A 12,746-nucleotide genomic window follows, 5' to 3' on the forward strand; every position below is an offset into this window, starting at 1 on the left:
TCGAAAGCAGCGAAGAGTTGTAGTCCACAAAGTGCTCTCACACAAAGTCTAACCGTATGAAAATTCTACCCGCTAAATTGTAGCATTCTTTACCCGAAAAATTATATAAAAAAATTCACAGACAACATATGTTCACATTCATTGCAAAATTCAAACATTCACATTCTCTCATTCACTTGCATTGACGATTTTTCAACCTAGAGGTCCAGCGGGGTAAGCGGAAGGGGCGGGACTTACCAGCTCTATTGAGAGTGAGGAGTCACGTGCTGATTTGGGCGGGGTCTGAGCCGGTCGGCCATGATGGTAGGAGACGCTATCGGTTGCCAGGGGCAACGCCTTCAGAACTTCACAGAGGCGCGACACTAAACATTCATCCAGAAATAGCGAAAGAGAGACAGCGCAGCTTAGTATTTGTTTACATTTTACCGATACGCCGCAGTTTCTTTGGAAGATATGGAGAAGGAAGAGAAATGAAAGGGGTTCTATCGGGAGAGACTAAATAACAATGCAGCCAGCTTAGAGAAACTGCTTGTCAATAAACTGACAGCAGCAACAGCGAGCAAAGCCTGCTTTCAAAAGCAACACATTTCAGCACAGTTCGCCTTTTATTTAACACAAACGAACGAAATTAATACTCTGTTATTCAACTTGAGTTGTTTAATTTGTTATAGATATATCTGTACCGTGAAATGTTTTAAAAATACACTTTTTAATTACGTACGATTCGCATTGACAGGGGAATGTCCGATCTGTCCGCTTAACGTTGCACGGCAGGTGCAAATGCACGTATCTGATTCATATCAGATTTATTTCCACATATGAATGAGGCCTGAATGAAACATCAAGTATGACTGAACTCTCGCAGTTTAACGTTACAGGTTTGGGGGTTTCTAAGTCTTGCACCCAGCCCTATGACCCAGCCGCAACAGACTTGTTCAGCTTCTAATGACTTAAAGCTTCTGAACTCTTGCATTGTGTAGGCAGTAACGTTAGTCACTGATACCATAAACAAACCAGGTAATTAACTTTGTCAGCGTATGTGAAAGGTGGTAGCTGCTAGTGCTTTGGTCTTTCGTCCATTCTGTAGCCGGTCGTACGGGTCCATGTTGATGTCAAGTAGTTTCTCTAAATAACGCTGCTTTGTGTTGTTATTTAGTCTCTCCCGATAGAGCCCCTTTCCTTTTGCTTCCCCCTTCTTCATTTATTCCCAAGAAACTGTGCCTTATCGCAAAAATGCAAACAAATATCAAGCTGCTCTCTCTCTCTGTCGCTATTTCTCTCGGTCTCACGGTCGAAGTAACCATGACAACGGATAGCGTATCCTACCAAGATGGCGAATCCTTCCCACAATGCAACACGGAGTGAAACGCGTGACGTCACCTTCTCATTCTCAATAGTGTAAATGCAAAAATCGGATACGGGTCACTTTTAAAAGATGATGTAAGCGGGTCGTCAAAAAAATATAGTCGGATATAGTCAGAAAATCGGATTTGGGCATCAAGACCTGCAGTGTAAATGCAGCCTAAATGATGGCGGAGTTTTCATTTTTGGGTGAACTATCCCTTTAAAGGGTTCAGCAGAAAAAGTTGTGAAGTCCTGCTTTAGACACTAAGGTTTAGGACACACCAAATCTAGTTTATGAAGAGTAAAAAAAAAAAAAAAAAAATAAAAAAGTAAAATCAGATAGAATTGAGTGTACAAACAATGCTGTACGGCATGCATACATAGTCTTTACGTGAAAGGGTCATTGGTCTTCACAGCTGTTCACCGCATGCTCAATCACTCTCATATGGGATAGTGAGGGGGGGGGGGGGGGGGGGGGTAGAAAGGGTCAGCTCTCTCAGTGGGTTAATTTCCCACAAACACATACATGCCGATCCAGCTTTCCTGTATCTGGAATGTTTGCAGTGAGGTCTGACGTTTGAGGGTCAGTGGGGGATCCAAACGCGTGCACACATTTTACAGACAACTGGGGCTGGTGTGGCCCCTTTGTGAAAGTGTGGCAGCTGTGAACCAGGCACAGTCCAAAACAGGTGCGGGACCAAAACGGCACCCCAGCCAGTGACGGTGCAACAGTGCTTTTGACGACTCCAACTATACCTCCATATATTCATCGTACATCTGCTCTTCCCCTTTTTGTCTTAACACAGCTGTTCAAGGATCTTTACACACGCAGTACCTCGTGAAGAGCAGCTACCCAGACATTTGATTATGTCATCAGTGGGCTGTAAGAACAAGAGCTTAAACGTAATATTAAGTGAGAGAACATGAAGAATTTTCCTTAGAAGTGAGCACTAGAATGTCCTGCTTTGATATCCATGCTCTATTCACTAAGGCACAAATTCATGAGCTGCACATTTAGGTCAGTAGCTGTCCTCTGAGAAGAAAAAAAGATGGCCAGACAGAAAACAAGGGAGCGGGGTAGTGTCTCTCCTCATCTGTTATAGATGGAAGTAAAATCAGAATCACTAACTGATCACACCCTTTCAGATAAAGAGAACTGCTGAAGAAGAGTATGCAGGGCAGTTCTGGTCCGAACCTCCAATAAAAAGCAAGAGAGAACAGGAAAAAAAAAATCTATCAAACAATTCAGTCAGTGAATGAATAAGTATGGGATAGTTGAATGCATGGAATAGAAAGATGGAGGTTTGGGTGGTTATCTCATCCTGTCTTTTGGCTACCACATGGGCAGATGTTTTGGATGAAAGAAAGTGGAGAGAAGGTTATGTTGGAGATCTGGTCTAGTCTTTATTATTCATTAACATCATTGATCTTAGACGTGGATTGATAAGTAAGGGAAAATGTCCAGTCAGCTAGTCATTATTGCAAAATAAAGATCAAAAGGGTGACTAGGACATTGTACAAATATATTTGTCCTAAGAATGTTGTAATTGACCAATGGAAATCAAGAAAGTGAGCCACGTAATAGGCAGAAACAATTACCCAATATCGGATATTCCAAAAAGAAACCCTGAGCAGATGGGTTGTTTGAGCAAAGCTGTCTCAGCTGTGATTGATAAGTCGATTGATCACGTTTAGGGGATGTGAGAGGGTCAGCAGCTGATATGCTTGTCAACATAATCAATACTGAGACTGAAGAGTCCTGGTAAAAATCAGACAACAGAGAGTTTAAGTGTTCATGCCCTATAATAAAAATTATTATTTTGCTGCTTGTTCAAATTACTTAATCAAAATGAGCTAAAGCAACACGATTGCTATACATTTAGTCCTACTCCTACCTTAATTTCATTGTGTTCAAATTGAAGTTCACTTAATCCATTTGCGATGGGATTACATCAATAATTTTTGTTGCATTAATTGAAAGTGGGCGGTGGATTGTTAGTTCCCAGCATGCTTTGCATATGGCCGGATCAGGAGAGTAAATGTTGAAATTAAGTGTTATTTTATGTGTTTTTGAGTGAAGGAAAATACTTGTTAATGTTCAGTTATGTTTGACATTTAAAAGAGTTTCTGTTATATTGAAGATTTTATAGTTACCATTGTGCTGAAGAGTAGAGCTTATGCTTAGGTTGTGGATGGCTGCATGTACAAAGGCTATGATTCATCAGGCTACGTCCAATGAGCAATAGTTTTGCTGATGCCAGTGGAGTAACAAGTATATTCCTATTTGTGCCATGCGAGCTGCAGACAGTATTTTAAAATTACAACATAACTGAACGTTAAATACTTACAGGTCTTATCCATTTGCTCAAAATCACAGACTTGAATATTGGAACCTTCACATTATATTTGAATTGATAAAAAAATAAAATAAAAAAACATTGACAAGTTCAAATAAAAATATATGATGTGTAAAATGAAGATAAAAGAAAAAATTTAGTCAAATCAAAAAGCTATTTTTTTCTTCAGTGTACAAGACAAATATGGTTAAAAAAAACAGACCAATAATATAAGGCAGAACATTTTGCTAAATATTGCAAGTGTAGTTATCTTGACATTTGCTTGTTTGTTAGCTATATTAAATATATTTGAACCATCACCTATTGAATTATGGCAAACAATTTATCAATGACATTAAATTCTCACAATGCAGTAATTCATCAGTAAAGAGAACAGTAAAAGTGACTACACAAAGAATAAGCCGGTCACAAAGCCGACAACTATCTGAAGAACGTAAAATGCACAGCAATCTCTTCAGACTGAAAGACATGCCAGTCACGTCAATGCCAACATCCTAATCAAACAAACTCCAACCCAAACACATGCACCATTCTTATCTTCTGTGAGAACGACAACAAAAAAGCATAGCCTAAAATCCTCAACGCAGCCATTCCTAGCAAACACTGACATTCAGTTGAATTATGACAACAACTGAATTTCATGTAACCATTTTCCAACTAAATCCATCAGAAGGCATGACACAGCAGGCTTGAGTCATGACAGCTTGTTCGTGATAAGGTGTGGCGGCAACATTAGGAGGAAAATATTTAAATGCTCCTTCACTTCCCTTTTCTGGCATGTCAAGACTTCTTCTATTTTTTTGAGAAAAAGAATTCTCTTAGGGTATAAAAATATTTGCATATGCAATTGAAACAAATGTCAGAGCCTGTAATACTACAGCTCTGTTCCAAAACCTAGAGAGCTGACATGCTGTCTATACCTCCACGTTCACGTGATGTCACTGTTGTGGACTTCGGAACAAGTTTCAAAGGTGATGTCAAATGCTGTTTCTATTGTATTTGTCCAAGTAGAACGTTGGAAATAGAAAGCTATTTAATGCAACTCACAACTGATATACAACACAGCTTTGTCATTGGCTGATTCAGCTGTGGACCAGTGCATTAAGAAGAACAAGCATCAGGTTTCCTCTATTCAAACAAAACAACTCACAAATTATTTACTATGGTTGGCAATTTTCTTTGTAGACTAGTAAGAACAAGGAAAATGGAGTATATAAACAACACTAAGCATACAAGTCTAAAATGAAGTTTAAGCACATTGGGAGATAAAAGGAAGGGTGAAGACTGAAAAAAAGTAATGGAAAGCATACTTCCCACCCAAGGCTACATTGATTAAATTCATTAAATAAACTGAAACAAACAACTTAAGATAGATTGTATCATTCAGCGTTTAGCAACACAAGATCAAGGTAAAATTCTTGGACTATCAGCAAGATAAACAGAGTCAGGGCTAAATCACAGAAGCAGTATAAAGAACGCGCACAAACACACAGCGTAAATACTACAGAAACCAACAGGTCACCTTAACAAGGAGTGGAGCTATGTTACCCAATCCTGGCCATTATGAGACAGTCATGCCTTCCTCCAATTGTCTGAGCACAGAACAATACCATGATGACTTTCTTTTGGTTCTGTGTCAATAAAGGTTGAACATTTGTTGCCTAGGGTGAGAGGACTTTACACCGCTGATTTCAGGACGTTAACACACTGCCCTAAAGGTGAGACCTCACAAAATTCAAATAAACAAACTACACATTTCAAAGAGATAACATAGAATAAACAAAGAGATAATACACTAGAAACAGAGCATGACAGGATCAACTGCATTACTAGTTCTCAGTTTTGACTGCGAGAACGACAAGAAAAAGCTGATTTTCAAAGGGAAAACATGATTCCATTATCATCCATAATCCATAATCCAACAAATGAGTTTGAAATGATAAAAGAGAAAGTGAAACGACTTTAATAAAAAATTCGAGCTTGTAGTGTTTCATCAAACAAAACTGTAAAAAATAAAGTTTTTTAAACAGAATTCCAAAACAAACTCCTTCCTGTCATTGGTCACTTAAACAGATAGTCCCACCCCCCAGATCATGTCATTGGCTGAGTCAGCATTGCTACGCTAGGGTTGGCCAGAATGCTCCAACAAACACATCAATGTTTTGCTATCACTACAGTGTTTACACTTCTCACGGGAGTCAGTCTACGAAATGGCTCACTTCTAGCCGTCTCTGCGCTTGAAACTGGGATAGGAAAAAGTGTTTTAACACTGATAATATTACACGCATCATCTTAGCTTAGTCTCAATACTTTTGACTGGTAAATAGCATATGACATACTGCTCAAAACGTGTACCAAACACTTAAGCAATTTGCACTGTCAAATCCCAGAGGGTTGGTGAGGATTTATTTCTCGGTTTTAAGCACATCACCAGGAGTACTATCATTCAGAATGCTATAAAACACATTGTCTTCTCACTTTAGTGTCATACAGCACACATTTGCCTTAAAAAAGGAAAAGACATTTGGACGAATCTTGAGGTGTTCATGTTTCTGATGAATAACCTTTCCTGTGAAGTACGACTTGCCTGCTTTCCTCATTACGATCACTGGAGAGGCAGCCTGTTTGTGGGGTGAGACAAGAGAGAGAGAGACAAAGAAGGTAAAGATCTCATCTTACCTCGTGTTCCAGTTGCAATGTCAGCCACTTTCTGGAAAGCGTCCAGGAATGAGCTAGTGACGATGATTGTTGTCCTGAACGACAGAAAGAGAAAGAGTTTGTTAGTAGGAAAAATCCACGCGCACAGTGGCTTTGACTGGGTTCTTGCTAACAGTCGGTATATCATGAGAAATATTTCCACTGACAGTTTTTTGGAGCTTGCACCAGGAGAGATGCAGGAGCCAGCGTTAACAGCACAGCAGACCACAATACTCTGGATGAATGACATTCAAATACCTGAAGATGCTGATAACTAAAGTGCAACACACTTCAAAACAATCTGCATACTTTTGACATTTTCTGCACTAATGGTGGGAGAAAACTGTGGGAGTTTGCAAAAAGGGTTTAGATAAATAAGTCAAAAAGCTTCAATAAGTGTAACTGAAAGTAAAAAATTCATACTAATAGCTGAAAGCATTATCAAACTAGCATCAAAAACAAAAGCAGTTCTAACACAAATCAGTCTACACTAGAAGTGTTGAAGCTAGACGTCATCTCGAGATAATTACCAACACAGACCAATCAGCTACAAACTTAAATGTATGTCTAACTAAATTTTGTGATGGCGGCGCCAGAACTGCAACTGATAGAAGGTGCACTGTAGTATGATACTGCAACCTTTCTTCAAGAGCAGATCGTGGAGACATTTTTATTAATTATTCACGATCTAAAATTGTGATACTGCACACCCTTACCTGTGGCCATAAAATAAAGTGGTCTTGTGTAGAAATCTCAATCCTACTTGATTTGACGTTAGACAAATTCCCTTCTATATGTGAGCTCACATATACTTAATCGTTTGATTAGACAGTGGATATATCTATAGCCTTCTCCCTGGTCAGAAGATGGAAAACGGTCGGAGCCACTCAATAGAAAGAGTTCAGCGTGTTCATCGGAGGGGACACGGGCAATACTGACAGGTCAATGGTGCCATTGTAGGATCCATTCAGAGCCTTCATTCTGAAGAGAGAGATCTCAGCTTATCAGAGAAAGCTCTGTGGTATCAGGTGATACGAACTACAAAGTACAGCCTTTCAGCAATTCCCCCACCTCCCCACAGCGGCCCCCCAAGTCCTGCAAAAGCTTTTGTGCCTGATAGGTAGACTCGCATCTCTTTAATTCTGGTTCTAGGAATAGAAGTTGGGTTAATGGTAGGGATGCCCTGGAAAAAATATGTTACTGGTTACCTTCCGTTTGAAGAGCTATATTAAACTAATAGTACTGAATCTATATCCTGGTTGGATTAACTATGTGCAAAGTTGTTAACAGAGACATGTCATAGTTGTTGGATGACTAGTCACCTACTTTTTAATTTTTTTCTTTGATTATTTTGAATTTCTTTGATTAAATGACAAACAAAAATGGTGCAATGGTAAACTTTTACAGTTTACAAAATATTTTTTTCATTATAAAATATGAATTATATTGAAGTATATACACTTTTTTTATTGAATAACAATTAATTTATAAATACACCAAACGATGTCTTTAAATGAGACTAATAAATAATCTACAGATGGTACACAACTACAAACAGAACTTTTACTTTAAACCCCCAAGAAATCAAAATAAATTCATTCAAAAATAGTGAACCGGTTCATCTTAGAATAGGTGTATCCCAGTCACTGTCTGAATGAATTCAATTTTAAATAAGCAAAAAAAAAAAGATTACTGACCCATTTATCTCAAAAACATCATGCCAAATTTTGAAATGGTGTTCGATGGCACTTTAAAGGCTGCTCAGCACAACTACACCTAAAAGGCAGCAGTTGGTTTGGATTAAGATTTAAAGCAGCCATTACCAAACCAGCTAGTCTAGTATCTATATTTGCATGTACGGAGATGTTGTTCAGCTTAGACATACTATGCTATACCGCAATGGATAAATATTACCCAACGCACTGTTTACAAAAACATTAACAATGCCCAAAGTCATGAGAAACTTTAAAAAACAGTCCCTGATCAGTTCTTGGCAGTCCAGACGGAGGAGCTGGCAATGGTAATGGTGTGTGTGAGTGGAGCGTGTTTGATGTTTATCTGTAGGAATGGAGTGGACCTTTGGGAGGGTCATTACCCTGTTTACTCTCCAGGGACAGAACAGAGAGGTCAGGCAGAGGGGACGTGCTGGAAAAATGGAACCAGGGCTAAACTAAAAGATAATTTCATCACTTGATAAGTCTCTCTTTCACATTTGTCAGAATAGATGCTAAATTTAATCTGCCGCAAATTTACAAGGAATAATACAGTCTGTTCAATGGGTTGTACCATTGCGTACCTTGGTGTCGATCATTAAGTCAACAAAACTTTGGACAAAAAATGGATTGTGAAAATTAGACATGACGTAGGACCAGTTAGTAGCAGCGAGTGATTTCTTTGTCTTTTGTTGTTTGATTAACATGAACAGCTGCAGGTTTATTAGGCAGCTGTCACTTTAAGAGTGAATACACTGATCTAATATACTGATACACATGCACTTTCTTTCTCAACTGTTTACGTTCACTTAAGATATAAATGACTGTTTACGAGGATGCTCACAAAGATGGGCATTTTGACCGTCTTTGTGTGTATTTGACTGTTCAAGCCCAGTAAGACGGCAAAAATAACTCCGTTCAGTACTCACGCGCTGCATGAGAATCAGCTTCATGTGTGCGCATCTCTCAGACAGCGCTCAGAAACAATATTAGCGAAATGAGTACTTTTTCGCTACTTATTGCATGTCAATGGTTTAAAATCACTTGTTTCTATACTGCAATACCTAAAAACGCATGCATGCGATAAGCTTTCGTGATGGCGCAGCACGGAAACATCACATGGCCGCATAACCGCGACAGTCTAAAATCTCTGGTTGACATTTCTACCGGTAAATCGTGTCTACCGGTATATTGCCCACCTCTAATCGCTGCCCTTACTTTTTTACTCTTCCTTCCAAACATTTGGCTCTGTTCTATTGTGTAACACCCACTTTTCAAGATACAATTAATTCACGACAGATCAAATTAAGTCCTGTTGTATTTTCACTCAGAAATACATCACATTATGGAAGTACAAAGGGTTGCAAATGGCAATTCCTAATGACTTTAAGACAGTACAATCCATTGAATGAACTATACATCCTCATTTTCATGCAGCACCTTTTCTAATTGTCTGCATTTAAATTTCTCTACTCTACTTCTAAATAATCTCTTTATTCCTTTAAGTAAACTAAAGTCCCATTCTTTATTCAACACTGCCTCTTCATTGGCTTTTTGGATCCTTTAAAATACATTTTTCTCAAATGTTTTCTTTATTACACTGGGTGACAAATCCTTCCTGAATGGTGTAATAATCGAGCACATTTCCTGCTTTCGAAACAAGATGATCATAATTATTCCCCATTCAAGGAAGTGTGTAATGCAGGAGGCCTGTTCTTACCTTAACTGAGATTGCAGCTTAGCGCCTTTGGTGACAAAGTCCTCCCAAGCAGGATAACTCGCCTACAGAACAAATAGTGAGAGAGAAGAAGAGAGGTCAGTCAGGGCAAACCAGAGTAAATCATTACACTGTACCTACAGCTCATCTGGTGTCCATCATCAAATACTAGTTTAAAAGACAATCTATTATTACTGACTACATTCATATAAACCTATAAAGTATTCCAGATGTGGATAGGCCCTAAAGTTTAATATTAAGAGTTATGAGTTTACTGAAATCCCTAAAAAAAGTGCATGAAGGTGAAAACTTTCAGAGATCACATGATAGGAAGCTGTCGTTGGTGTACACTGTGTTTACACCAAAAACAACATAGGCAACACAGGTTTTCACAAAGTGACAGGTCAACTTTGACAAATAGGCAGACAAGAGGCAACAATGAATTAAACATGATGCAATTAAAAAACGTTGTCACATAAAACAACTTCTCTTAAAATTATATATATATATATATATATATATATACCTCTCTTAAAAAAAAAATATATATATATATATATATATATATATATGTTTTTTTTTTTTTTTAGAGAGGTTTATTTTTATACATATATATAAACTTAGCTGACTATCTGGTTGTGCCACAAATGCAACAAAGAATTTAACTAATAGATTAATTACATAACTACAAATTAAAAGAGGTGCAGAATGTATTGCTCAACTGAATGTCATTTAAACCAGGTACAACATTTCCAAACTTTTAATCATGTAGTCTTACGTCACTCAAGTTGTCATTTCACAGCATCACGGACTACTAGCATAAATCAGAATATCTTTTGGTTTCGTCTTGTTTCCTCAGTAGTCTCTGTCTCAGTGATCAAAGTCTTCTTTGCCATTATGTTTATTAAAAAATCTAATCCAAATCAAGCTAATTCTAATAACAGATATCAGTAATAGCTGATCCTGATTATGGAAAATCTCAAAAAATGCTGACTGCTCTATTTCCACAAACAGCATAAACATACTTTATAAAGAAAATGCACCTATAAATTGCATTGGTTAAAGTTATCTGCCACATGACGTTTCAATTTACTTGAAATAAATCCAATGGTGAAGCAAGTGACAAAGACAGGGTTCAAAAATGTGAAAAATCTCCATTACAGCAGATGTTGCTACATGTTGGCCCGCTTTGTTTTTGAGCCCAAGATACACTGCTCTGATTAAATATACATTTCATAACTTCACAGTTGTTACATTTTGCCCCCTTAAATACCTTTTCTTCTCCAACACTGTGAATACAATTATTTTAATGCAGTGACACAATATGCACAAATCTGCATAATTGCGCACAGTTGTTCCCTCTACAGATGAAAAATAAAGCAGGTCTTCCAGCTAATCACTAAAAATAAACATACCCGGAAATGCTTTATAAGAAGGCCATAAAATATAATTGCACTGATGAGGTTTACAGTCTTCTGTCTTGTGGGAGTCAACAAAATCTCTCAGCATTTAAAGCATGTGATCAGTGTAACGCTTCTTCCATAATTGAACTCAAATGTGACTCCAAGACTCTTGACTCCAAGACCAAAACCTATAGTTTAGTTATATATATATACTGTAGCATATACACTACCGTTTTTGAATGATCAAAACAGAAGAAACTCACAGCTCCAGCTAGAATGCACCTTTTCTTTTACTGTATACATGCATATGCAATGCATATCATCATTATATAAAGAGGAAACATGTATGCACTGTATGTAAAATGTAATTTTAATATGTTTATAAGACCACCCAGAAAATGTGGTTTTTGCATACATGTGGTTTGAGTTGTTCCAACATTTTTTTTCGTACATTTAGAATAAAATTTAGAAAAGTTATTGATGAATCACGATTTGTTTGTGAAAACGTTCATATACTGTTTCTGTATTTTTGATCAAATACATTTGTTAAGCATAAGAGACTTCTTTAAAAATAAAAACAATATACATATAGAAAAAACTATTTATCTGCCAGTGATTTCAGCTTATGTGAACAATAAATAAACAAACCTTATTTTCTTTTGGAACTCAATATGTTTATTGAAATATTGAGGATAGAGTCAATGTTGCCCAAATGTACAACGACTTAAAGACTTTGTAAATAAATGGAAAATGTTATTATTTACCAGGACAGACTATACATATAGCCTTAAGTTTTTCTTCCAATAAATGTAAAATAAATAAGCTTATAAATTAAGTAGTCTGTGCCAGATAATAGTAAATAAAACATTAATCCTGGGTATACCTGGATGATATACTTTTAAGTTGTTTGTAATATTACATTTCTTTAACAATTAATGATATTAAAATCATTTTAAAATGTAGCTAAATGCTAACATGCACTAGAAACAGTGTGCTAATGCTAACACGGATGCAAACAGAGTTTAATGTCTTGCACATTCAAAATATTATCTTGCAGCCCATCACCAGCAAATTACTTTTAGTACATAGTATAAATAAGCGAATTAAGGCACAGCCTTATTTTATATAGCAGCTCCTTCTGGAGGATAATTACAGAATGTATAGTTATCACAAAGTATGCATCTCATAGGAAACTGGTGACCATTATTTGTACACATGCCTTCAGGGCTTTCCTGAGTCTGTCAGAAACTTAAAAGGACGATCCACCCATAAGAACCCTCCTACCAAATCTGTCCTGTGAACCATTTCCTTTTCAAACTCTCAGTTCTTTCCCCCTCGTCTCTCAGGAGAAGACCTGTCCTGTGAAGCAGCCCCCCAGAGTTTTGCTTTCAACCGCATGAAAGAAATATACGATCATTTCCTGTCTTCGATCCTTCTCATCTTTGCCTGTTGCTGTGGTAAAGAGGAGGTGACACAGAGAGCGGAGGACGAGAAGAGGACAGAAAACCTGTTGGTC

At 37.5% G+C, this 12,746-nt stretch overlaps 1 protein-coding gene across 3 annotated transcripts in view; it reads right to left on the reverse strand.

Annotated features, from left to right (window-relative positions):
- mtss1 (MTSS I-BAR domain containing 1) overlaps positions 1-12,746 on the reverse strand; it is a 66,327-nt gene that overhangs the window by 42,985 nt on the left and 10,596 nt on the right. For all 3 annotated transcript variants that reach the window (XM_056270467.1, XM_056270469.1, XM_056270468.1), the window contains exons 2-3: positions 9,831-9,892; positions 6,381-6,454 (exon numbers count right to left, since the gene is read on the reverse strand). In XM_056270467.1, the coding sequence (XP_056126442.1) occupies positions 6,381-6,454; positions 9,831-9,892 (136 nt within the window). The remainder of the gene's footprint in view (positions 1-6,380; positions 6,455-9,830; positions 9,893-12,746) is intronic.

The sequence above is a fragment of the Rhinichthys klamathensis genome, unplaced genomic scaffold, assembly GCF_029890125.1.
Source record: "Rhinichthys klamathensis goyatoka isolate OS25496 unplaced genomic scaffold, OSU_Roscu_1.1 h1tg000303l_1, whole genome shotgun sequence".
Classification (NCBI taxonomy): domain Eukaryota; kingdom Metazoa; phylum Chordata; class Actinopteri; order Cypriniformes; family Leuciscidae; genus Rhinichthys; species Rhinichthys klamathensis.